This window comes from Petromyzon marinus, chromosome 44 (genome assembly GCF_048934315.1).
Source record: "Petromyzon marinus isolate PM22_M1 ecotype Great Lakes invasive population chromosome 44, UKy_Petmar_22M1.pri1.0, whole genome shotgun sequence".
NCBI classification, from domain to species: domain Eukaryota; kingdom Metazoa; phylum Chordata; class Hyperoartia; order Petromyzontiformes; family Petromyzontidae; genus Petromyzon; species Petromyzon marinus.
This window is the reverse complement of record NC_133710.1, coordinates 4,472,542-4,498,177: the sequence shown is the minus strand read 5'-3', so window position 1 is coordinate 4,498,177 and position 25,636 is coordinate 4,472,542. Positions and strand designations below refer to the sequence as shown.

Genomic DNA, 25,636 nt, shown 5'->3' with positions numbered 1-25,636 from the left:
TGTGTGTGTTTGAGATGTGTGTGTGTTTGAGATGTGTGTGTGTGTTTGAGTTGTGTGTGTGTGTTTGAGATGTGTGTGTGTTTGAGGTGTGTGTATTTGAGATGTGTGTTTGAGATGTGTGTGTGTGTGTTTGAGATGTGTGTGTGTGTTTGAGATGTGTGTGTGTGTGTTTGTGTGTATGTTTGAGATGTGTGTGTGTGTGTTTGAGATGTGTGTGTGTGTGTTTGAGATGTGTGTGTTTGAGATGTGTGTGTGTGTTTGAGATGTGTGTGTTTGAGATGTGTGTGTGTGTATGTGTGTGTGTTTGTTTGAGATGTGTGTGTGTGTGTGTTTGAGATGTGTGTGTGTGTTTGAGATGTGTGTGTGTGTTTGAGATGTGTGTGTGTGTTTGAGATGTGTGTGTGTGTGTGTTTGAGATGTGTGTGTGTTTGAGATGTGTGTGTGTTTGAGATGTGTGTGTGTTTGAGATGTGTGTGTGTGTTTGAGATGTGTGTGTGTGTTTGAGATGTGTGTGTGTTTGAGATGTGTGTGTGTTTGAGATGTGTGTGTGTTTGAGATGTGTGTGTGTTTGAGATGTGTGTGTGTATTTGAGATGTGTGTGTGTTTGAGATGTGTGTGTGTTTGAGATGTGTGTGTGTTTGAGATGTGTGTGTGTTTGAGATGTGTGTGTGTATTTGAGATGTGTGTGTTTTTGAGATGTGTGTGTGTATTTGAGATGTGTGTGTGTGTGTGTTTGAGATGTGTGTGTGTGTGTTTGAGATGTGTGTGTGTGTTTGAGATGTGTGTGTGTTTGAGATGTGTGTGTGTGTGTTTGAGATGTCCTACCAGACAGTCTCGCTCCCTTCACCTGATGAAGGCCGCTTGTGTTGTGGCCGAAACGTCGTGAGAATATTATTGTGTTATTTTATTTTATCAATTTATTATTTTATTCTCATTCTACGTGACTTTACCGAAAGAACCAAAGAAGATGTGTGTGTGTATTTGAGATGTGTGTGTGTGTGTGTGTATGTTTGAGGTGTGTGTGTGTTTGAGATGTGTGTGTTTGAGATGTGTGTGTTTGAGATGTGTGTGTGTGTTTGAGATGTGTGTGTGTGTGTGTGTTTGAGATGTGTGTGTTTGAGATGTGTGTGTGTGTTTGAGTTGTGTGTGTGTGTTTGAGATGTGTGTGTGTTTGAGATGTGTGTGTGTTTGAGATGTGTGTGTGTTTGAGATGTGTGTGTGTGTGTTTGAGATGTGTGTGTGTGTATGTTTGAGGTGTGTGTGTATTTGAGATGTGTGTGTTTGAGATGTGTGTGTGTGTGTTTGAGATGTGTGTGTGTATTTGAGATGTGTGTGTGTATTTGAGATGTGTGTGTTTGAGATGTGTGTGTGTGTGCGTGTGTTTGAGATGTGTGTGTGTGTGTTTGAGATGTGTGTGTGTGTGTGTGTTTGAGATGTGTGTGTGTGTGTGTGTTTGAGATGTGTGTGTGTGTTTGAGATGTGTGTGTGTGTGTTTGAGATGTGTGTGTGTGTTTGAGATGTGTGTGTGTGTGTGTATTTGAGATGTGTGTGTGTATTTGAGATGTGTGTGTTTGAGATGTGTGTGTGTGTGTTTGAGATGTGTGTGTGTGTTTGAGATGTGTGTGTGTGTTTGAGATGTGTGTGCGTGTGTTTGAGATGTGTGTGTGTGTTTGAGATGTGTGTGTTTGAGATGTGTGTGTGTGTTTGAGTTGTGTGTGTGTGTTTGAGTTGTGTGTTTGAGATGTGTCTGTGTTTGAGATGTGTGTGCGTGTGTTTGAGATGTGTGTGTGTGTGCATGTTTGAGGTGTGTGTGTATTTGAGATGTGTGTGTTTGAGATGTGTGTGTGTGTTTGAGATGTGTGTGTTTGAGATGTGTGTGTGTGTTTGAGATGTGTGTGTGTGTGTTTGAGATGTGTGTGTGTGTTTGAGATGTGTGTGTGTGTGTTTGAGATGTGTGTGTTTGAGATGTGTGTGTTTGAAATGTGTGTGTGTGTTTGAGATGTGTGTGTATTTGAGATGTGTGTGTGTGTTTGAGCTGTGTGTGTGTGTTTGAGATGTGTGTGTGTGTGTGTTTGAGATGTGTGTGTGTGTTTCAGATGTGTGTGTTTGAGATGTGTGTGTGTGTGTTTGAGATGTGTGTGTGTGTTTGAGATGTGTGTGTGTGTGTTTGAGATGTGTGTGTGTGTTTGAGATGTGTGTGTGTGTTTGAGATGTGTGTGCGTGTTTGAGATGTGTGTGTTTGAGATGTGTGTGTGTATTTGAGATCGGAGCTCGCTCCGTCGGCAAAGCTGAACATTACCGGATTTAGTCAGCGGTGCGTAGTTTATCAACTCATGAGTGCCTCTCTCTCTCTCCATTGCTGCCGCCGTGCGAAAGAGCACATTTAGGAAATTAGGGAGAAATATACAATTTGAGATCGTGTCTGCTGAGCGAGCGCTCGTGATTGTGGCCGCGTGGAGGAGGGCTGGAGTACGCGCTGACATTGAAATAGTACACAGTCGCAGGCCCCGCGATACTGCCCTCAATCCTCCTCCCCTCCACTACCGACTACCACAACAACAACAACCACCACCATCATCACAACCACCACCGCGTGCACAAGCGTCGAGGCGTCGTCGGTGGCACTCGCCCCACTCGTGTCTCGCCCCGCGGCAAAGGTCACCGCCCTCCACGGCGAGGCTCGCGGCGGAGCTGCAAACAACATGGCGCGCGGAAGCAGCGACGCCAAGGCCAATCGACCGACGCAGTTAGAGCAGCGGTGGTTTGCGGCGGCTCCGTTTGCCATTCCCTTTCTCCCCGATCGGCCGAGAGAGCGACGGGGTGGGGGAGGGGCGCGCGGGGGGGCGGGGGGGGCAACGGACGGGGTCGGGGAGGTCAAGGCGGAGGGGCTCCATACCTCGCACGTAGAGGTTGGCGGGAGCCGAGTAGACCGTGCCGACGTCATTGGACGCCACGCACTCGTACTTGCCCTGGTCCGAGTCCTCGCTCAGGTCAATCTGCAGGGCGCCTGCGGGTCGCGGACGGTAACGGGGTCAAGAGTGCAGGGGGTGGGGGGGGTTTCGGGGTCAGCGTGGTATCGCGCGTGATGGCGGCGGCGTCGCGTTCACCGTCGTCGTCATCGAACGGTCAGTGACGTGGAGCAATAGAATGGGAGTTCCCCCCTCCCCTGTCCAATTCCCCCCCACCCCCGCCCTCCATAGCCTCCCGCCTAGGCTCCTCCACAGTCCGTGGGCACCGGTGCATTTGCATTGCCCGCACACTTCACAGCTACGCCAACTGTCTGGGGGACACGGGGCACGCTACCCAGAGTGGGCCCCGTCTCCATGAGCCTACTCGGCTGCAGGGCAGAGAGAGCGAAGCAGAGCAGGCGACCGGGACGTTCCCACCACCCCCCCCCCACCCCGCGGAGGTCAACAGGGGCTGCACCACTCTTGCAAGAGTTTCAAGGTCAAGGTGCGGGGCTGCTACGACGAGGGGGGAGAATGGGGGGGGGGGGGGGGGGAGAGCAGTCGGCCACCCGGCGCTCGCTCCGAGACCGAGCTTGCCTCATGAAAAGGGAAGTCAAAAGTGCAGAGCGGCGAGGCACGTGCTCTGCTCGGCGCGTGTCCCCGCGCCTTCCGTCCGAACAATTTTAAACATTTCCCGTGAGCGCAGCACGGAGCTTGGCGAAACGCAGCATGGAGCTTGGCGGAACACAGCACACCCGCGCTATTATTATTTGTTTCTGAGCTCCCCGAGAGATGTTTACTGGCTCTCACTCTCTTTCACCATTTTTTTCCCTCTTTAAACGATTTTTATTTTGGCAGCCTCCCGTGGTCTCCGCGCTGCCGACGCGCTCGCCGCCGCTAAGAGGAGTGCGACGCTGGGTGGCCTTCGCTTAACGAGACGTTTTGGCGGTGGCGAAGACAGGACGCTCCGGATCTCGCTACCTCCTCGCCCCGCTACCTCGTCGCCCCGCTACATCTGCGTAAAGCCACGAGACTTAAGATATCCATTTAAATCCAGTGCGGACCAGTGCAGGTCTAACGTGCTAGAGAATGGCCAACGGAGGCGGATGTCACAGAGCTACCTCCGAGAACCCTTCAAAAAGACTCACGGTCAAAAAGACTCATGGTCAACACGGCAGAGGCGCAGACATATCCCAACCCACTCGGTCCAAGAAAGCAATGTTCATCCAATGGATATGCAAGCGGGTATTTTTTTTATTTTTTAACGCCCACAGCCATACTTTAGCTAAATTAAGTGGAGAAACATTGAATGTGAGTGGGTAAATGTGCCGTTGAGCGGTTGCAGCGATGGAGCGTCGTGAGTGACAGGGGCTGGGGGGAGGGGGGATGTGGGTGGGGGGCCATGCTCGGAGCCTCTGAAGCCACACAGGGGCACTTGGCTACTGATTGTCTCATGGCACCCTCTCTAAAGTCGTGATGATAATGGTCACAATAATCCCACACCGCCACCCCCATTCGGAAAACACGGGGCACGTAAATCAACAAATGCGAACATTTCCTCCGCGCAAGTCATTTTGAAAAAAAAGAAATCTAACAAAGAAATCCGCGTGGGGCAATTCATTTCCTCTTGTAATAAAAGATGAAATAGCCGAGGCCTTTTCTGTGAATTTGTCAATTATTGTCGTACGCATCCCAGAAATGGGATTCTAAAGATGAACATTATATTTCCCCCCGCTGTACTTCTCCTTTAATGAAACGTGCAGGACAAATTGGTTTGGGGTTGTGGGGGATTGCGAAATATATATGAAGTAATTTCTGGAGACTGGAGGCAATGTGAAAGCCTCGATGTATATATGTGCAAAAGCTACCCTTGGAACTAATGTCACATTCCATATATATATTTTTACGGAATAAAAAAAAGTCAGCACGATGCAGGCAAAAAAAATCGGTTAATTTCCGAGTGGCCATTGCTAAAAATCCATTTCATGAAAACTGAGCAACGCGGCGATTATAAGCGGTGGAGGTCACATTCAACAGGGATAGGGAAATTGGTTTTTAAAAGTTGACGATGATTTCTTTTTTTAAACTTACAAGCACCAGGGAGGTTTCTGGCATGTGTGGCGGGCGGTAGCTGGGGTTGGAGGGGGTAGAGGGCGATGGGTGCACATTTATAACATAAGCACGTTTAATTCGCCACCCCCCCCCCCACGTGAATCATGCGTGGCAAGGAAAAAAGCATGCAAAAAAAATCGATGCCACGGCCGATCAATCGCTTCCCAAAAAAATAAACTGGTAATGCACATCGGAAAGCGCGCTGCTTTATTGTTGCCTTGAAATACGCTCCGCGTTTACAGTTGAGCAATTTAGCGAGGTGGCATTTGTTTTCGGGCGAGAGGATTAATTAAAAACGCGTTTGGAAAAAATAAAAAAAACGACATGAACCGAGGTGAAAAGTTCGTGCCAGAGTTTTCCCGACGACAGAAGTTGCGGAAGGCTCTAACTTCTTCGCGATATCACCGGACGCTGCTACCTTCATGTCACTACGGTCACGACCACCACCACCACCACCACACGAACTGGGCCCAGGGATCGGCAATTATTTACCCAGGAATGTTTCGCCGAAGCTCAGGGCCATTTTCTGGTGGGTCCTCCTTTGGCCAGTTCCATTATTGGTTGAGCTACAAGTGTGGGGCCGCTGGGCGTGAGTGTGGGTCTCTGTCTAGGCCTCCTAGAGTGATGGTGCAGCGGTTAGCGCGCAGCGCTACGAACCTGCCGACCCAAATTCCGATTCCCACTAACGGCCACCAACACCGGTGACGATTATCTGAACTGGTCCTGGGCCTCCCCTACGTCGACTGAAATGACTACCAGGCGCAGTGTGCAAAAGGAGGCGTGTTTCTGGCCTTCATAGGTGTTCCTCGCGAACAGCACTTGTCCCAACAGCCTGTATAAGGCTATACTGGGGATATTTGTCTTTGTCTGCTTAGGCCTCCTGTCGAGGTCACTTCAGTCAGCGTGCCATATCGCTCTGCGATGCACTTTCGGGTCGAGCCGCGTGCCGAAAACGTGTGTGTGCGTGGGCGTATGCGTTTGCGTGTTTGCGTGTGTGCGTGGGTAACCAAAGAGTGGCCCGCAAGCGCTCGCGACGACGACGGGGAGGAAGCGCGGAAGCGTGGACACGCACGCAACTCACTCACTCACACACGCGTTCACGCATTCACTCACGTGCTCACTCACCAGCACACACTCACTCACGCGCTCGTGCTCATGCACTCACAAATGCACGCACGCACACCGCACTCAGCTGCACCAACCGCTCAGTGGCGGCAACGCTCACACGGCGGAGGAAGATGGGCACAGGGATGTCCGGTGGTGGTTGTGATCGAAATCGTTGGTGGTTGTGGTTGGAATCGAAAGCCATGGCACGTGACAGCACGCGGTGCGTGGAGGCGGCCTTACCTCTGATAGGGCCACTGCCTGGGTGTACGAAAGAGAAAATGAATAAACAAAAATAAAACAGAAATAGGAGAGAGCGTTAGTGCAATTCGACAATTGTTAGGGGGCAGAGGTCGCTTTAGCAACCACCATGGGGGCAGGGGGAGGGTGGCTGCTGGAGGAGGAGAGTTCGTGGATGTTAACTCCAGGTGATGGACATTGCCCCCCCCCCCATCCCCTTTTTGGACAGGCTATGTCCGTCGTAGTTTATTTACCTCTAAGATTGTCGCAGTTTCCAAATGTGCTATATATAAGTCGCAATTAACGGGACGTCTGCCAATTCGCGCGACTATTCATTCACCCCCTTGCCATTAGCCGTGGACACGCGGTGCGAGGGCCGTCGTCAGAATCGCCGCTGGCGATTGTTTTGAAAATAAAATCCTCCTTTGACTTCCACGGAACCCGGCCTCCTCCCGCGGTCGCCACGACCGCCCCTGGCTCCCGAACCCCGAGACACAAGCAGAAGGAAACTCGCGAGCGCCTAGCGCAGACCGCACGACTCGGGACACGGGGAGTGCGGGTGCCGGGGTTTGGGTCGGGGAAGGGAACTTGCGAAGGAGGAAGGTAAGGGTAGGATCGGTTGGTGGGGGGGGGGGGGTGGGGTTAGCTGGTGCTGCGAGTGAAGGAGTGCCTGGCAGCTATGACCCCGATCTCAGGATCAGAATCTGATTCTGAGATCACAGGTGCCCTGTGGAACGCGCTCACCGTCCACGCTTGCCAGGGTCGGTCAATAAATTGGGAAGCCGCGTGGCAAGTTCCCCCCCCCTCCCCTTACTGGCAGAATCGCAACCCTGCCGACAGGAAAACATCGCAGAATACGCGGCGATGCATCAAGTATACTTGCATTGTCTTCGCCTTTTGGCGTGCTCCGGTCTACTCACACCGGTGGTGAGACAAGACCATGAAGAAGGCTGTCTCTGGTGTAGGCCAATCAGTTTCCAAGACAATGGGTACATTATCATCAGAGAATGTTTGTTTGTATGTTTTGCAGGCGAGTATGTGTGGTTAATGCAGACTCGATGCTTTGCAAAAGGTATCTTACGCGGTGTTTGAACATCTTAACACCTGTTCATCGCCAGAAAGGGTGAAACCTTAATCTTTTTTCTCATCATCTTGCGTCGGTTTACTCCGCCTAACGCTTAGTAGATCGACGCGAGACTTTTTTTTACGACTTTGGAAAGGTCATGTATCCCGGCCGGGTGGCTCAGTGGAAGATCCAGTGGCTCGCGATCGAGAAGGTCACGAGGTCAAGTCTCGGTTAGGAGGAGGGGGGGATGATGGGGGTTGACTCAGCTCATCATCACTCCAGGGTCGATGCAATTCGTGCCACCACTCTGTGGGGAAGTCAACAGTGGTTGTTGTCCTATGGATAGACTTGTTCCGACCACAGGAATGTGGAATGTCGAGCACTGGCTCAGGGCTGTAAACAGGAGATGAGTACAGCCTCAATGTTCAGTTGAGCAGGATCTCACTTTGACTTTTTAAATCCTCTCAAGGAGGTCTATTTGGCCCGGGGTCTATCGACTTTTTAAAGTTTTTGTTTGACCTCTAACCAGAAAGTGTCTCGCGACCGCCCCCGCCCTCCCGAGGCCGCCCTCTCTCAATATTAACCGCCTCTCGCAATCGTAACAGTGACGTCTTCTCTCGAGAATGCCTCCCTCTTCCTCCTCCTTCTTCAGGAAGACGGGGGCGATTGTTGCTAAGCTAATAATTACCGCTTGTCAGCTGTCGCTTAAATACACACACACACACTCGTGTGCACGTGCCCCGCTCGACGGGAAATGCCGCGGGGTTTTTTTTAGCGTCGGGCAAATTTTGCAGCGGCGGCGGCGACGCTAATCCGCGTTGCCCCTCTGCTCGGAGGCGCTGGAGTCAACTTCACACGGGAAGACGGGGACCTGCCCCACCCCTCCCGGCGTAGCGCCGTCTGTCCTGCTGGAGAGGAAAGGTGGCGCGCGAGGCTCGCTAAGCGATGGACGAGGCGGCTGTGGTTATGAAACGCGGTTACGGTTGTGGATGCGGTTGTGGATGTGTTTGTGGATGGGGTTCTGGATGTGGTTGTGGATGTCGTTGTGGATGTGGTTGAGGATGTGGTTGTGGATGTGGTTGTGGATGTCGTTGAGGATGTGGTTGTGGATGTGGTTGAGGATGTGGTTGACGATGTGGTTGAGGATGTGGTTGTGGATGTCGCTGTGGATGTGGTTGAGGACGTGCTTGTGGATGCGGTTGAGGATGTGTGCGAACTGTGTGTCGGCCGTCACGAGCGAGAGTGAACGACCAAAGCCACGCCGCGGTTGAGCTCGCTCGCTCGCTCGGCTGACTCCGAGCTCGCTCATCTTAGGAGCGCACGCGCGAGCATCTCCGTCTGCTCCGTGAGTGTTTTTTTGTTTGTTGTTTTGCGACCCGCGCTCATCCGCTCGGGCTCGTTCCAGACCGAGCGAACGAACGCCCGTTGCCAGCGAAATGAAGGCGCGTACACTCACCAAACGACTCTGAGGACGAGGATGAAATGACAGACGGGGGTGCCGAAAAAAAATATAGAGAGAGAGAGAGAAAAAAGACAGCGTGAGAACAGAAAACAGGCAGGAGAAAGAAAAAAACAGAAGGCCAATTGTCACCATGACACCCATCGTGCACGAGGGAGGATGACGCGGAAGGTGAGGAAGGGGGATGGAAGTCAACCTCACCTCACCTCCCCCCACCTCACCCATGTGACCGACAGCGAAGAGCAGCCAGAGGAGGGAGGTGGGGTGGGGTGGGTTGGGTGGGGGGGGGATACGAAACGCATAAAAATAAGGAACACACACGGAGGTGAAGAAAAGATGCGAAACAAGTCCAACCGACGAAATGAACCAGAGGAGCAGCAGCAGCTGCAGATGGCGTTCGCGAAGGCAGCACTTGGAGGTGCCAAGAGCGGCGCGAGTGAAGGCGGCCCCGGGCAGATCTCACGCACACACGGCCTCTCACACGCTCGCTCGCACACACGCGCACACGCACATGCCTGTGCACACGCACGCACGGACGCACGCACGCGCGCGCGCACACACACACCCCCAGAAATGCCGATATACGCACACAAGCAGACACGCGTACACACGGCACTCCACCCATTATTTCCCGAGGACATTATTGGAGGGGCCTAGCCGCTGCACGTCTCGTGCATCGCAGCGGAGTCGTCCTTGAGCCACGCGTTAGGGATTGGCTGGCAACAAAGACAAAGATCCCCCGTGTAGCCTTAACAGACTGCTGGGGCAAGTGCTGTTAGCGAGCATCTATGAAGGCCGGCACGGCACACGAGGGGGTGGGTGGCCAACACCACGTCCGGCCGCCTTAGTCTCCCCAGTGGCGATGTTTATACACCACAGCAGGTGCTCATTTGAGACTGAGTCGACCTAGGGGAGGCCCGTGACCGGTTCAGATATCCGTCACTGCTGTTGGCCATAAGCGGGAATCGAACTCGGGTCGCCAGGCTCGTAGCGCAGCGCGCTGACCCACTACAATTCCGCACCCCCCACAGCCGCAAGCACGCATACACGCACGCACTCCGCCGTTACAGTCCGTGCGGTCTGTTGCTGGGAGGAGGGCATGGGCAGCAAGGGGGAGGTTGTGCGGGGGGGGGGGGGCAAAGGTGGTAGCAAGGATGTAACCCTCTCCACAAATGTGTTTTTTCTCTCGCTTCGATGAGCAAAGGTGACGGGGGGGGGGGGGGACCATACCATCGGGGCCGTAGGGGCGATGGTCCTCGATTTGTCTGGATTCGGACGTCCTCGATGGGTCCGCAAGAGGGCGGCTTTGACTGATACGCTGGGCCCCTCTCCGCTAGTTGTGTTGGAGCTGTGGTGGTCGGGGCGCTCAGGGTGCTGTGGGAGTGAAATCGCTCCCCTCCCACTCTGGCCGTGCTGTCCATCCCCCCCCCCCCATTCCCACCTTCATAGCCCAGCACCTTAGCCCCTCTATCCCGTGGGTCTTGGCACAGTAGCGCCACTTGCACGCTGACTGAACCCCAGGGGGAGGCTTAGTCCGGCTCTCTGAGCCTCCTGAATTAACACTGACACCCTTTGGCAGCCTTAGTCTGGCTCTAGGAGCCGCAGTGATTAACGCCCAACCCAGCGGCCTGGCACTGTTCCCTAGGGCAAGGAATAAAACCGGCCCCGCCCCCCCCCCCAATCCCCTCCTGTCCGATTCCCTCACCCCCCCTCCCCCCTTCATAGCCCGGAACCTGAGGCTGTGGGCCCCGGGTGCAATTCCACCGCCTGCACCCGCTGGATCGCTGCACTGCTGCTCAATGGGGGCCACCGGGTAAACCGCGGGGACCTCGCGGGTTCCACGCAGGGACCAGCGCTCGGGGGGGGGGGGGGTGGGGGGGGGGGGTCGGAGCGGCGAGTTTTTATTTGTACGTTCGCGAAACCTCGAATCAAACTCCGGCTCGGCGAGCGGCGCTCAATCCGGCATTTCCCCGCGCAGGCTCTCTCATCGCTCGGCGGCACACGGGGGCCGAGCGCGTGATTTCATTCCTTCATTTTAAACGATGTCGGTGACGTTTTATACAAACGCCGTGCTCGGGAGGGGGTGGTGGAAGAGGTGGTGGGGGGGGGGGGATGGGGATCTGCGGGGGGTGGCGGTGGACGAGTTTGCGCTTGGCGGCTGGTGGTTACGCACAGCCCAGGCCGTAATGAACTGAGGAGCTCCTGTAATCGTTTTCAATCTTCTCCCCCTGCGAATTCAATTTCTAATGCTCATAGGAAACATAACAACTGGATGGTGGGAGTAGAAAAAAAATCACATGCGCACGCAAACATAAAAATGAGTTAGGGGATAATTCGAGCACACTCTCACGCTCGCTAATGTAATGAAACAAACAAATAACGGGCGGTAGAACGTGGCGATAAAATGATGGAGCGACGCTTTCGGGCTCTCACCTCGTGGGCCACGAGTTCCCACGCCTGGGCCAGGCGCTGGCACAGAGAAGGAGCCGGGGGGGGGGGGTTGTGGGGGGGGGAGGCCGGGATGCCGGCGACGTCGCAATCGCTTGGGGAACAGCGCGGCCTCGCGAGGATTATATTAGTTGGACCTCGGCGGAACTCACCCGGAGGTCTCTGCCTGAGCGCGCGCGGCGCCGTTTAGATCGGCAACCAGGGGGACGGGGCCAGCGCCGGTGCTTCTCTGACTGAGTGAACGAACTCGGACGCCCGCGGCCAGAGGTACGGTCCGGGCCCCTAAACTAATCGCAGTCATCTCTGCACGAGCGTTGTGCTGCGCGCTCTGCATTCAGCCCCGGCGAATACGAAGCGCCGGGACGGGCGAGCGAGCAAGCGAGCAAACGAGCGTCGGAATGTCTGGCTCGGCGTGGACAATGCTCGCTCCCTCCTGGCCGCTCGGTGATGGAGCCGGCTGCGCGGCACCACCGTCCCCGCAGAGTTGCACTGCCAATTACGGAGCAAATTTGATGTCCCGTAGCAAAGAAGCTCTCTTGGGTTGCAGTTGATACATTTTTTTTTTAAAAGGGAGCATCACTTTCACTTAAAAGGGTTGAATTGGAGGATGGGTTTGGAGGTTAGAGGTTCATGGGGTTAGAGATGATGGTTTAATGGTTAAGACGTAGGGTTTTAGGCTGTGGATAGGGATTGTAATTTAAGAATTCAGGTGTTCGTGACTCCGGGTTAGGGATCAGGGGATAGGGTTTAGTTTCACGGCTTATATTTGGGCATAATATGTTAGATTGAGGGTACGAGGCTTGGGTTAGAGACAGAGTTGGACTATGATTTAGGGTTAGGTTTAGGCTTAAGGGCTAGGTTTAGGGGTTGGGGTCATAGAGCTTGAATTTTCGGTTAGGGGCTTGGGTTTAGCTCCCCATGAACTCCGCTCAAATGGGCCCTCCCTCGCGACCACCACTGCCAGACCCCCTAACTTCACCACCACCTTCAACAACGCACGGACACGGCGGAGCGATTGCCCCTCCCCGCCCCACCGCTCCTCCTCCCTCAATCACCCACCACCCACCCCCGCCCCCCCCGTGTGCCCCCCCACCCGATGGGGTGAGAGGGGGGGGAGGGTGGTCTCACGAGGACCGCCTACCGGTGCGGAGCTGCTTGATGCGCCCGGCGCTGGCCTGCGTGTCCACGGGGAAGAAGTCCTTGAACCACCGGATGTCGGGGTCCGGGTTGCCCGTAGCGGCGCACAGCATGGTGGCGGTGCGGGTCCGCTCCACCACTTTCAGCTGCGGCATCATGTCGATGCGCGGGAACCCGGGGGGCACCTGGTCCTCTGTGGGCGAAAGGCGACGAGGGGTGGGGTGGCAGCACAGCAGGTTAGCTGGGGCGGTGGTCGCGGCCTTTGCTGAGCGTGTGCTCGAAGATTGCTGCTGCAGAATCGACACGCAGCCGTCTAGCTCGCTGGCCCCACCCCTGCTGGAACGCTTTTCTGTGGCTGTCTGGAACGCTCTTCCTTCCGATATTAGGAAGCCACTGGAGCTATGCACTTTTAAATAATTTACATTGAAAACTCTTTTGTTGAGAAGTGCTTTTTTGTGTTTAGTTTGTTGTCCTTCCCCCGCACCTCCGATGAGCGCGGTTGGCTACGTACGGTGTGAAGGAAGTTCAACACACATACAGACATACCAAGACCCCCCCCGAAACGTTCAGCGGCCAGCAACAAATAGCACCAAACGAAATTGGAACGAATAACGTGACACGCGTGTACAAGGGGCGGCGTGGCCAGGGCCACACGCCTGGGTCGGCCGCGTTTGTCTCCCGATTGCCGATGTTTCGCGCACACACACCACAGCAGGTGCCCGGCAAGGCACAGGAACGGTTCGGACATCGCCCGCCACTAACAACAGCAGTGGCCGGCAATGGAACTCGGGTCTCTGGGTTCCCTTAGCACAGCGGTGTAAACCACTGCACCACCGCTGCCAGCACACAAACACACACACACACGTGCAAACACACACACACACACACGTGCAGACGCACGCACGCACACACGGAAAAAAAGCCGTCGGGGCACAAAAAAGGTGACGTGTCTAAACTTGGCGTGAACGCCACAGACAATGGTGTCACTCAAACACGGGCGACTTCGCAGGGTGACGGCAGGGGAGGTGGGAGGGGTTCATTACGGGGGCGCACAGAGCGGGATCGTGAAGTGGCGGGGGGCGGAGGCATACGAAGTGGCGTGTGGGGGGGGGGTGGAACACATAAACGCGCGCAAACAGCTTTTGCTTGCACGCGTCCTTGCGTGGGTATGCGCACTCGGGGTCACATTGTCGCGAGTTGCTGAGAGACAAGGATTTCCCAGATAGCTGAAGCTCTTGTGTATGCCGGAGGCTGATGAATGGAGGCGAGTTGGGGGGCGGGGGGGGCTGTGTACAGGGAAGTGGGAGGGGGGCTGGAGGGGAGGCGGTGGTGGTGGGGTGAGTGGGGAGATAGGGACGGCTCACAGAGCAGCTCTGATGAAAAGCAGCCAAAATACCGAAGCCCCCGGGGTCACGGGCGAAACATCCACGGCGTCGCGAGCTCGCGGACGTGACCCCTCGACCCCTCCTGCTACAGCGAGATGCGACGGGACCACGGGACGGGAGACAATGAGCGCGGGACAGGCGGGCGGAGGAGGAGGGCCGTCGAAGACCACGGCGCAGAAAGATATACGATTACAAACTCTTTTTTTTATTTTAACCAGGTAAGGCCCACTGAGCTTTATAGCTGTTTTTTTTTGTTCAGAAGCGACCCGGCCACAATTTATAGCGCAACAATAGTGGCATACGATGTGGACATTTATAGCAAGCCAAATACTCTGAAATGCACGATGTTGATTCTAAATGTGGAGGGAAAAAGCGAAGGACCCCGGGGAAAATTTCACACGACCACGGGGAGAGTGAACATGGAAACTCCAAATATACAGCAGCAGCAGGTGTCAGGATCGGGATGGAACCCACGACCTCCTGTACACCAGGCGAGGTAGTTAACATCTCCTAGCCACCATGTTGATGATGAGAGAGAGACACACACACTCCAACTATACAGCAGGCGTCAGGATGGAACCCACGACCTCCTGTACACCAGGCGAGGTAGTTAACATCTCCTAGCCACCATGTTGATGATGAGTGTGAGACATACACACACTCCAACTATACAGCAGGCGTCAGGATGGAACCCACGACTCCTGTACTCCAGGTGAGGAAGTTAATTTATTTGCCACCACGGTGCTCAAAACACCTACGGCCGTTCCTTTGCGCGCCTTCTGCCAACATAAACAATCACGGTACTTGAATAGAGTACAGAGTACTCGGACCAAGAGCCGCCGGGTAGCTGGAACTCTTACGGGCTCCCAACGACGGGCACAGATTTTGTGGCGCGATGTGACAAAGTGAGACCACAGCCGGAGATGAGCACAGATCTCGCAAGCTCAGCCGAAAACCAAAACAAATTTGAGCCCAGATCTCGGGGGGATATTTAAAAAACTCGCGCCGCTTTTTCAACTGCCGCGCCGGGAGAGTGAATCGACCCAGCGTGCTGACCGTTGCACGGGGCGATGCCGGGCACCTGGTGTGGTGTGCGCGCGCGAAACATCGGTACTCGGGAGACAAAGGCGGTCGACCGAGTCGTGGCGCTGTCCACGCATGCCCCCTTTGCGCACGCGTGTCATACTGTTCGTGACAATTTCGATTGGTGCTGTTTGTTGCTGACCGCTTGACGTTTCGGGGGCGGCGGGAGGGTGGGTCTACGTATGCCTGTATGTACGTTGATGCGGGGAAAGGACAACAAACTAAACCCAAAATCCTGCCTCACAACAAAGAGCCATTCGGGGTGAAAAAAACCCCAGGACAGGTGGCAACCCCACCCACCCCCTGGCGCCTCCCCACCCCCCAGCACCCCCCCCCAGGATGTCCCCCCCCCGCCCTCACCCCCGCCCCCACCCAGCCCTCACCCCCGCCCCCCCCAAGCCCCCAACATAGCCCCCACCCCCCCATGCCTTAGGGGGTGGGGGGGATTAGGGCGCGCGCACGCGAGCTGACGTCATGGGCTCAGGGACCGTGAGAAGCGAAGCCGATCCTAGGCCGGAGAGAGACATTTGCAGCGATGATGTCACCGGCGCTCGTTTGTTACGCGTCATCCTCCTCCTCTTCAGAGGTTGCATCCAACTAAATATTAAATAATGATGACCATAACGAGTCGTAACAAAGCGACGCGCTGCTCAAAACGAGCATTGGCGTCCCGGTGCTCAATGTTCATGTTTACAGCCCTTCGTAGAGCCGGTGGGTGCGAAATTACACTTTCCCATGGCGGGGGAAGAGTTGATCCGCAGGGTCAACCGCTGTTTACGTCCTCCCCACAAAGTTGTACTAATTTTATCGACCCCCGGAGGGGTGGTGAGCGGAGGCAATCCGCCTCCCTCCGCCCTCAACCAGCAGCCGATTTCTTCACCGCTGAGGGACAGCACGCGGTTTTATAATTATACCGTTGCAGCACTTGTAATAATAGTGATTGAAATACGTTTGGTATTCGCGCAATTGCGACAGCGCAAGCGGCTATCGTGAAGGCGCTGCTTCGCCTTTTAGTCTGCCACTAAGGGGTCGATTTTACCACGAGGTTTCAACCCAATATTTTAAAACGTTTAACAGCGGGGCGGTGAATTACACCCGGGCAGTGTTTACCAGGGCGGACGCTCGGATCGATTTGTCAGAACGCAATTGCGAGGAGCGGCAAGCGCGCTCCCTGGCTCGGCCGTGTCACCCGCCAGATCAACAAGTTGGGGAAGATCCTAAGTACGTATGTACTATCATGGGATCTTTCATTTTTTTTCCAGTAGCAAAGTATGGACAATAAGAGTAGGCTTTACCCTGTCTGGCAGTACGACAGGTGTTAAGAGGTTCAAACATCAAATTATATCTGGTGTAGGCCAATCAGTATCAAATACAATGCCCATATATCATCGTCGGCGCACGTCTTGTTTGCACGTTCAACACATGCACGCGTGGATACTGCAGATTTGATTCCTTGCAAAGGGTATCTTTTTGGTGCGCATGTACTTGCATCATGAAGATTTCTTGCGCACCGTACGTAGCCAGGCGGTGGTGGTAGGGGGGGGGGTGGCGGAAGCCGACGGGTAAAGAAAAGAACCACCCCAAATGTTTTACCATCTTTGCAAACCCGGGTGCTTCGTTCGCCCTGGTTTTGCTTCTGCGAGTTTTGATCGCTAATGCTTTTGGCACGACGACAACGTGGCCGGTCCCCCGCTGCCACTCGCGTCGAGCAGACGCCCGCATGTAGACTCATCGTGGCGGCCACCGCCTCACACCCAGTACAGGACCGGCACGACAGAGAGGGAGCAGCAAGCTATATGCACCAAAAAAAAATGGCTTTGAACACAAATCCCTTCTTCTGTTGGAACGCATTACAACATGACGAGCGCTCCCGCCTGCCCGGGCGTGCCTTGAAAGCGTCGCTTCAGTCGCTTCACACCGCGAAACAAAACAAACGGATCGAGGGGGACCCTCCCCTCTCACCCTCTCTCTCCACTTTTTTTTGTAAACCCCCCCCCCCCCAAAATAGAGACACGGCGTGGGCGTTGTTTGTTGGCGTTGCTTAATGCCCACTGTGTGCGTGCCTGCGAAGCGGACTGCCTCCCACGTCCATAGTTATAAACCGCCCCCCCCACCCCTCACCAGCAACGCTTCACAGACCGTGAGCGCCACCGCCACCTTTTTCCACGAGTGGGAATCACCGGAGGAGGTGGGGGGCGAGATCCTAACGAGAGAGCGGGCACATTAAAAGGAGTCGGGGCCCCCTCCGTAATGGGCGCGCCAGAGTCACGCCGAGGTATTGATTAGGGGGTTACACGCCGCCGCAGCGCGCCTTGACGGGGAGTTTCCACGAAACCTCGAAATCTGGAGCCAGAAATTGAGCGGCGACCCAGCATCCCTCAAACGTTTCCCTAATCCCGCCACCCCCACCAACCGCCTCTGCAGGAGAGGCTCCGTGTGCTGCCCGAGGTGACACGTGGAGCAGGGCCCAACTGGGTGGCTCCGAGGTCAGAGCGCTGAGCTGGCACTGCAGATGTCACGGGTTCCAATCCAATATTTCAAGCCGCCCGTCATTACAGACGGCGTTCTCAATTGTAGTGAATCGATTGTTTCGACGCGGTCACCAGCGATTATACAGCAAGGAAATCGTGACGTGAAATATGTGGTTCTGCGCTCATTTTTAAATAATAATTATAATCAGCTCTGAGATTTGAAAAATATCAAATCTCCCCTCGCACTGCTCGGTGAGATTTCCGAACGGATTCTCCGTCTCGTGACGCTGACGCCGATCGACACAAATGAAGATGTAAAAAAAACGAATCTCAAAATGAAAAATAAACAAACAAGATGACGCATGCCACTTTTACCGCGTGATCTCGGGTCGCAACCACGCGATGTTCGGCGTGACGTCCGAAGTTTCGCTCCACGTGCCTGCGGGGGCCTGAAGAGCTATGACCAGCACGTGGAGCCAAACGCCGAACGTCGTGCGGAACAATCCGCATGCGCGTCGGAGATCCGCGCAGCACAACGGCGAGGACCGACGTGGCGGAGATGACACGTGAATGTAAAATCTGTCATTTGCATTGTACACCCAATTCTCCCTACTTCCAAGAGATCTATGCAATTTCACTTTTAAAATAATAATCATAATGTAACGGGTGATGATATGAAGGGCACGGCAGCGTGCGGAAACTCCCACCGCGTTCAAACAGGGTCTTAGCCCAGATCATAAATGTGGTTCTCTTTAATGTATTCACAACTATCTCGCTCCCATTCTTCCTTCTCGCCGATGCCTTTCAAAAAGGTTGAAAGCGCTCGTGCATTAGCTCCGCACGTCTGTCTGTAATATGCGGGTCACGAGAACCCTCGCAAAGATGAGCCGATGTGAGTTAAATGTTAGCATACAGTCGTGTAGCTATTCGGAACTTACACTTAGCAAAAAAATAAAACCGCGCAAATTGATCGAGGAGTTACCCAATGCTTGACGATTAAAAATAAAATTAAATCATCGATAGGCCTTTTCGTCGGGCGAATTCGGAGGGTCGTGGTTACCACTGTCAATAAAACGCGAATTAAAGGCAAATCAAAAGCTTCCGAGGAACACCAACGCACGCTCGGAAGCGCTACGAAATCCATGCAGCGACGGGAGACGTCCTTCTCAAATGAGCATTGAGGCAATGGTGCTCATCTCATGTTTATAGTCCTGAGGCAGTGGTGGAAGTTCCGCATTCCTACGGCGGGTGCGAGTTTATGTACAGGACGGTGGGACCCAATAGACATGCAAATCTATATTGAAATCGTATTTATTTTTAACTGCTTTTTTGCGTTTGTTTTGTCGTCCTTCCCCGCAGCTCCAATTAGCACGGCAGGCTACGTACGGTGCGAAACAAGTTCAACACACACACACACGTGCGGTACGCGTTGTTTTTCTTCCTTTTTCTTTATTTATATCGGTCTCCCGTCGGCTGCTCCTTCGCACGGAAACTCGAGAGGCGGCCACGAACGCGAGATTTACTGCGTCAATATCATCGCGCCTCTCTCCCCGGCCCGGACACTTAAAAAGGCACCTGCGGCAGCGGCCGCGATTGGAGTTCCCTTCGAGCATTTGCTGACGGGAGAGGTTTTCTGCGCGGGGTGGTGGTGGTGGTGGTGGGGCGAGCCGGCCCCCGCGCTCGGGTAACGACCTTCGCACGCACGCGCGCGGGCCCCCCCCCACCCCACCCCTCATTCATCTCGCTCGTGTCACTTTCTCATAACCGATTTGAAAACGGTAGGCGGGTAGCGGCTGTCCGTGCGTGTACGCGGCGCAGGGCGCGCGCGTGCTCGCACCTCGTTATGCGCCGTATCGTGGGGTGGCGGGTTAGCGTCGCGCGCTACGAACCCGGCGGCCCGGGTTCGATATCCCGCCCACGAGCAATAACAGTGGGCGAATATTTCAAACGGTCCTGGCCATCCCCTAGGTGGACTCAGCATTGCCCGAGTACCCGGTGCAGTGTGTAAACGTCATCATTGGGCAGACAAAGGCGGCTGGGCGTGGTGCTGGCCAGCCACTGCATCGTGTGCTGTGCCGGCCCTCATGGGTGCTTGCTAACAGCACTTGCCTCCAATTTGAAGAGATGGCTATCCACGTATATCTGTGTGCGTACGTGTGGGACAAATTGCAAGACGAGCCCAGAGCAGAGTCCTGTCACCTGGAGCGATGATCGTGTCGGACAAATCAAATACCAGCGCCGTGAGCAGCGGTACAGGCCCCACGATGACAAACCGGCCCACGGCATCACACGTCACACACCCAGGACGCACGCATGGGTACACGGGCCCGGAGAAGCCATTTCAGTGCCGAGCAATGGGATGGCGCTCACAAGAGAGGCGGAGAGGCGAGATTCACTGCAGAGCCTTTCTCTTCAAAAACGCAGATTACGTTGACCCAGCACGGGCAGAATATGACCACGTGCCACATCATCGCGTGCCTGCAAATTTCCGTCACGGTGAACGGATCGACAGATATGGGGCATTGCGCACCGGGAGGGCCGCTTTCACCGCTGATGTTCGTGAGAATGTGTGCCGCAACGCGGAAACGCATCGAGAGAGATAACCCATTTCGTCGCTTGGTAACTGCGGCCCAAAATGTACATGCCACCTGGACGGAATTGGCCAAACCCATCATCGGAGGCCATAAATAAACCAGTGAGTGACTCGCTCATCACCGCCTGACTCCTGCCAACGCTCGTTTAGCCGGGGTGGCTCCGGCAATAATTTGCCGCTTCACAAGGCGGTGGACGTTCCCGCGTCTCGATCCGTGAAGGGCGAAACCAGAAACTCGACACGTGGTGGGCCCTTGCCGTCCCTGTGGATCCGGTCGGTGACTCGGGGCACTTCATGGAGTCCCTGGCAAGTTGAAGGCTGAGAGTGACCTCTGGGCAAATTTTTTAAAATATAATTTTCAGTTTTTTTTCAATTTACAAAAAAAAACAATGGGTCAAATGTCACGGGGCGGGGGGGGGGGGGCTCGCCCCCTGCGTGGCAGCGAACCCCGAACTGACAGCCACGCAGTCACTTTCCCCGTCGGGTTTTTCCAATTTTGCGAGCGGTTATTAAGCACGTGGAAGGTCACCCGCCGTTCACGAGATAATGACTCATCGCTATTTTAGAGGTCACGATGCGATTCGAGAATCCTTTTTAAACCACGGCATGGCGTTTTTTCGCAGTTGTGCTGCGACGCGTTTTAGGGTCGTGCTGCTGCGTAACTATCCGACACGGTGTCCGACGTTTCGCTCCACGTGCTTCAGCTCCCATGCAGCAACGTGGATTGAAGCATGGGAGGTCGTACCCAACAGCACGCTCGGATGTTTTTAATCCTCTAGCTTTCACCACCTTATTAGTAGCGTTTTCTCAAATGCTCTCTTCAATGTGACACGAGCGTATAATTGAGGTGTAGCGTCGTTGAAAGACGAACCTTAAATCCATATATATAAAAGGCAAAGTTGTGATTGTGTGTGTCTGTTCAAAATGTTTAGCGTACTTCCCAACATGCAACAAACTTGAGATTTGCCATGTGGGTACCTTCCAGACTGTACACCATGCAAAAATTATAAAAATACACTTTTGAGTTTTTATTTTATTTGGGGGGGGGGGGGGGAGCTCAATAAAACTCGGCACTGGCAATAAAACTCGGCACTGGCAATCACACAGCTTAAAGGTCCTGATCTGAACGTGGCTCTTTCACTCCAGCGCTGTCCTACCAGACAGTCTCGTCCCTTCACCTGATGAAGGCCGCTTGTGTTGTGGCCGAAACGTCGTGAGAATATCATTGTGTTATTTTATTTTATCAATTTATTATTTTATTCTCATTCTACCTGACTTTACCGAAAGAACCAAAGAAAAATGCATATATATTTTGCACGGCAAGTGAGCTCTGACGTCAAATCTGTCACGTGACCCGCGCATGTGGAAGCGTAACGCATTGTAGTGTAGTGGTTAGCGCGCTGCGCTACGAACCCGCCGACCCGAGTTCGATTCCCGCTCACGGCCACCACCGGTGACGATTATTTTAACCGGTCCTGGGCCTCCCCTAGGTCGACTCAGCCTCAATCGAGTAACTGGTGTGGTGTGTGAACATCGCCACTGGGGAGACAAAGGCGGCCGGGCGTGGTGAATCCAAGTCCCGGGCGAAGCCGGGTAGTAAAGCTAGTTCATCATACAACTAACGCCGTCTCTTCCGGCGTAAACTCGCCACCGTTGATGCCTGAACTCGGCACTGGCAATCTTCGTAAGGCTCAGTTGGCTGCCCGGGCCTACTGCCATTGGTTGAGGAGTAAGCCCAATCAAATTGAATGGCCAAACCGGCCGGAGGGCGCCCTCTGATTGGCAGCCGATTCGAAATAGAGGAGGGCCGGGAGATTCAAACTGAGGGCACTGTGGAATGTACGAGAGAAGGGGTGGGGGTTTGAGGGGCTGGGGCGGTGAGGGCGACCCTTGGCCCCCTGGCGTATCCTACGCGGCGTTCTGGATTTTTTTCGCGGTGCAGTAAAATAACCCCGAGGGAGCGCCTTCCCACACACGTGAGAACGGATGATTCGGGACTTGTGCAAGCGAGATTTTGATGTTGTTACAATTCGGGGCTGATGCCACAAACAGCTGCGTACCCGGTGGCCTGACTCCGATTCCTCCCGGCCGCGGGCTCACGCCAAGTGGCGAGTCACTCCTGAACCGACCGGTGCCTACCGAGCACCCCACACTCCGCTTCACCAACCCGCTCCGAAACGGGGTGGTGAAGTATGGCCCGCACAACCCCCATGGCTGACACGGCACGGGGGAGGCCTCCACCCCGTACGGATAAGTGCATCACCATTGTTACGATGAGAACTGCCGCGACCGTGGGAGTGGTTCAGTAGTTCGGTGCAGGGTTATAGAGGGGGGAGGGAGGTGGGTGGTTGGCGTCGTACCAGCAGGCCCCATGAGGGGGCCCGCGTGCGGATCACGCGGGCCCCGTTCCTTTCACGAGGACGATAAGAGGGTGGATTTTTTTTAAATTTTACTTGGCGCCCTGCTGACGGGCGGACGGGCAAACGAGCGGGCGGGCGCACGAGGCGGGGTGAGAGAGAGGCGCAGTGTGGCTGACACGCTGGGCCCCCCACATCGCCCGCTCGACCACACAGCCCTCGAGCGAGCCCCCTGTTTAACATAAGCGCCTGCGTCGGCGGGTTTTCTTGCTCCCCGATTTAGTCAAACGTGGCTTGGCCTTTGGCTTAATTAAATCAGAAAACGTGCTTCTTCCGCAGGTTTTCTCCGTTTGACGTCCCTACTCCCACCCCGCCCCCCTTCCACCCCCCTCCCTCCCTACTCCCCCCCCCTCCCGTGTGTCCCTGAGCGATGCATAGCCAGGTGTCGTTCTCCCTGCCGATTAGGCCAGTCCTCCAGTCAGAATTGCGGTTCATTACAGCCGGTGATTTATTTGTCGCAAAAAAAAGGTTCGCCGGTCTTTTTGAACCCTTTCCAACCGAGCTTGAAAGAGTTTCAGCTTAGCCTGTGGCTTTGTCTGCATGTCACTAACGGCGAGTGAGGGGGAGGGGGCTGGCGGGACGATAACTCTTTATTTATCAAATATGAACAAAACTTTGGTGTGAAGTTGCCGAATACAAAGCAGAGAAATTCATGAGAGCGCAGCTCAAAACATGAAGACAAACCAGCCACGCAAAGGAGACTATTTGTGAATATGCCAATTACATGTTTAGCTTGTGCGACTACCGAGCTTACATTCCGCTCAATAAATATATCCAACTTGAGTGCGCGTTGGCGAGCCTCGCAGAATCCATCCTTCTGCAGGATTTTTCAAAATTTGTTTTTTTTTGTTGTTGATGCAGTCGTGCGGCAAGGAACGTGAGGGCTGGCAGGTGGGGGCGGCGGGAGCCCCCCCCCCCCCAAAAGGGTGACAGGTGCCAGCTGTGAGCATTGGGGGGGGGCAGGGGTCAGAGGGTGCGATCCGAGGCCTTATGGAGCCTTCAGAAGAGGTTTGGGACGATCACTTGGGATGAAAGACAGGAAATGGATCCAAGCCCGAGGGAGGGTTGGGGGGTTGGTGGGCTGGGGGTGGTTAATCCGTTCAGATAAACAGCACGTGCCGGAATGCCTCTCCGCTCCACCGTCGAGACATCATCGAGAGGAGAGAAACTCCAAATGACAGTCACGCAACACTCACCCAGCCAGGGCTTCGTTTCTGACCGAATATGTTCTGGGTCGGTGGTCGGCTCGTGAGAAGCGTGGCATGCGAGCGGTGTAACCGCGGCCACAGCGAGAGGTGCGGCGGGTGTGGTGACGCGCCAGGCTTCCGAAATGCAACCCAGGTATGGAAATATATTACAGGTCGCCAACCCAGCCAAAATCAAATCCCCCACGCGCATCCAAGGGTTGAGAGAGTAAACCCGATATTGGCCAGTCCGAGGCACCACCACCACTGTCGTCGCCATCCCCACGGACGGTTATTTATTTCCCACCACACAAGCCTTCGCTCGCTCGCTCTCTCTCATCGCAGCTTTGCAGATTTTCCCCTGCGCGTGTAAATTACGGCGCTCGCGGGCGTCAGCGGGAAGGGGCCGTAAACTCGGCCCCTAATTCCCATTCCGCATGCGGCCCACGGGCCAGCGGCGACGGCGGTGGCGGCGGCGGCGGAGGCAAGCGGCCGACAGTTAAAGTCAAATCAGGCAAAACGACCTTTAGGGTTTGCGAGAAGGACGGCAGTGTGCAACAACTGTATTAATAATGCAAACAGCAGCCATGTCGCATCAATCAGGACCCCACAATGCTAGTGCCATCCGTATTCATTACATCCCCCTAATGCACCTTTCCCCCCCCTCGACAACTCCATATATCTTTTCGTTTTTGCACCTCCCCCCACCCACCGCCCCCACCAACCCCCCCCCCCCCCGTATTTCCTCCCCGCCCAATCGCACGCCCGATCTCCGATCTCCGCGCGGCCTTCTGCAGGTTGTCCCGGTAATTACGTGCCAGACGATCGCGCAGAGATGCTTTCAATTACAGTTATGGTTTTCGCGCCCCGATTGGGAGAATTTAATCTGTTCAATGCTGCCCCACACATCCCCTTCCCCCCCACCCCACTATCCCCCCCCCCCACTCCAACCCCCCCCCCCCCCCCAACAGACTCCATCTCCTCCTCATCCCAGCCTCCCTGGCCGGGCCTAGTGATTGGTGCAGCTTAATTGACCGGCACACTCGGGGTCTTGGCTGTGGAGAACCGGAGTAAATAATGGGAGATTTTCCGGAGGCTGGCATCTCGTGCATGGTGGGACGGTTAGACGATGCCCGTCTGCCAGAGTTATGCATGCCGTGCCACCACGGACATCTCCTCACAACCGCCGATGACATCATCAACGCTTCGCTACCACGGCCACTTCCTCCTCATCAGTAACATCGCTACCCGGGTGTCATCACCGCCAAGGTTGTCGCTTCATCCGCATCCGTCCGGGTCGTCATCCCGGAAAATATGTACGTTACCCAGCACACCACATCCAGTATACGCCTGGCTCAGGCTGTGGCTACTACCAGTCACGTACCGCCTACTCCAGTCTCGCAGCGACCTGGGCAATATTTGGTCAGCAATGAAACCCTGATCGCCACTCTAATCATGATCACCGTTATATTTAAAATAAGAACAGCGATGCAATACGTTGCAGCCCTTTGTGAATCCACCGAGTCGGTCACAGCGCCGGCGATGCGAGCTTTGGCCAGGGATCAAACTCGGGTCGACCGTCCTCTCGGCGCAGTGCGCGCCAACGGCTGCGCCACCGCTGCTCAACACGCTCATCCGTGGCGGTGGTGGCGGTAAAGGCGCAGGCCCCGCAATCGCTTGTGCGCGTGTGCTCGAAAACTGCTGGCGGAAAGGCCTCCCACTGACGGGAGCTCCAGAGGGTCCCTCTAGAGGGAGAGCGTCGGAGTGGTGGCCTTAAAAAAATGGTTTTAATTCAGGAATTGCTGAGAAATCCAGAGGAGGAGTGTACACGAAGCGGCGCGGGCCTTTGTAAACGCCGGGAGCGGCGTGCGAGCCAAGAGGCTGTCACGCCGCACGTAAACCTGAGCACGTAGACCTGAGCACGTAGACCTGAGCACGTAGACACGAGCACATAGACCTGGGCACGTAGACCTGAGCACATAGACCTGA

At 54.8% G+C, this 25,636-nt stretch overlaps 1 protein-coding gene across 29 annotated transcripts in view; it reads right to left on the bottom strand.

The window, feature by feature from the left end:
* The window catches only part of PTPRD (protein tyrosine phosphatase receptor type D), a 226,045-nt gene that overhangs the window by 60,312 nt on the left and 140,097 nt on the right, over nucleotides 1-25,636 (bottom strand). For 19 of the 29 annotated variants that reach the window (XM_032970552.2, XM_032970560.2, XM_032970556.2 and 16 more), the window contains exons 5-7: nucleotides 12,519-12,707; nucleotides 6,408-6,425; nucleotides 2,897-3,007 (exon numbers count right to left, since the gene is read on the bottom strand). In XM_032970552.2, coding sequence (XP_032826443.1) covers nucleotides 2,897-3,007; nucleotides 6,408-6,425; nucleotides 12,519-12,707 — 318 coding nt within the window. The remainder of the gene's footprint in view (nucleotides 1-2,896; nucleotides 3,008-6,407; nucleotides 6,426-12,518; nucleotides 12,708-25,636) is intronic. The other 10 variants (XM_032970557.2, XM_076073942.1, XM_032970558.2 and 7 more) reach the window with 1 other exon arrangement.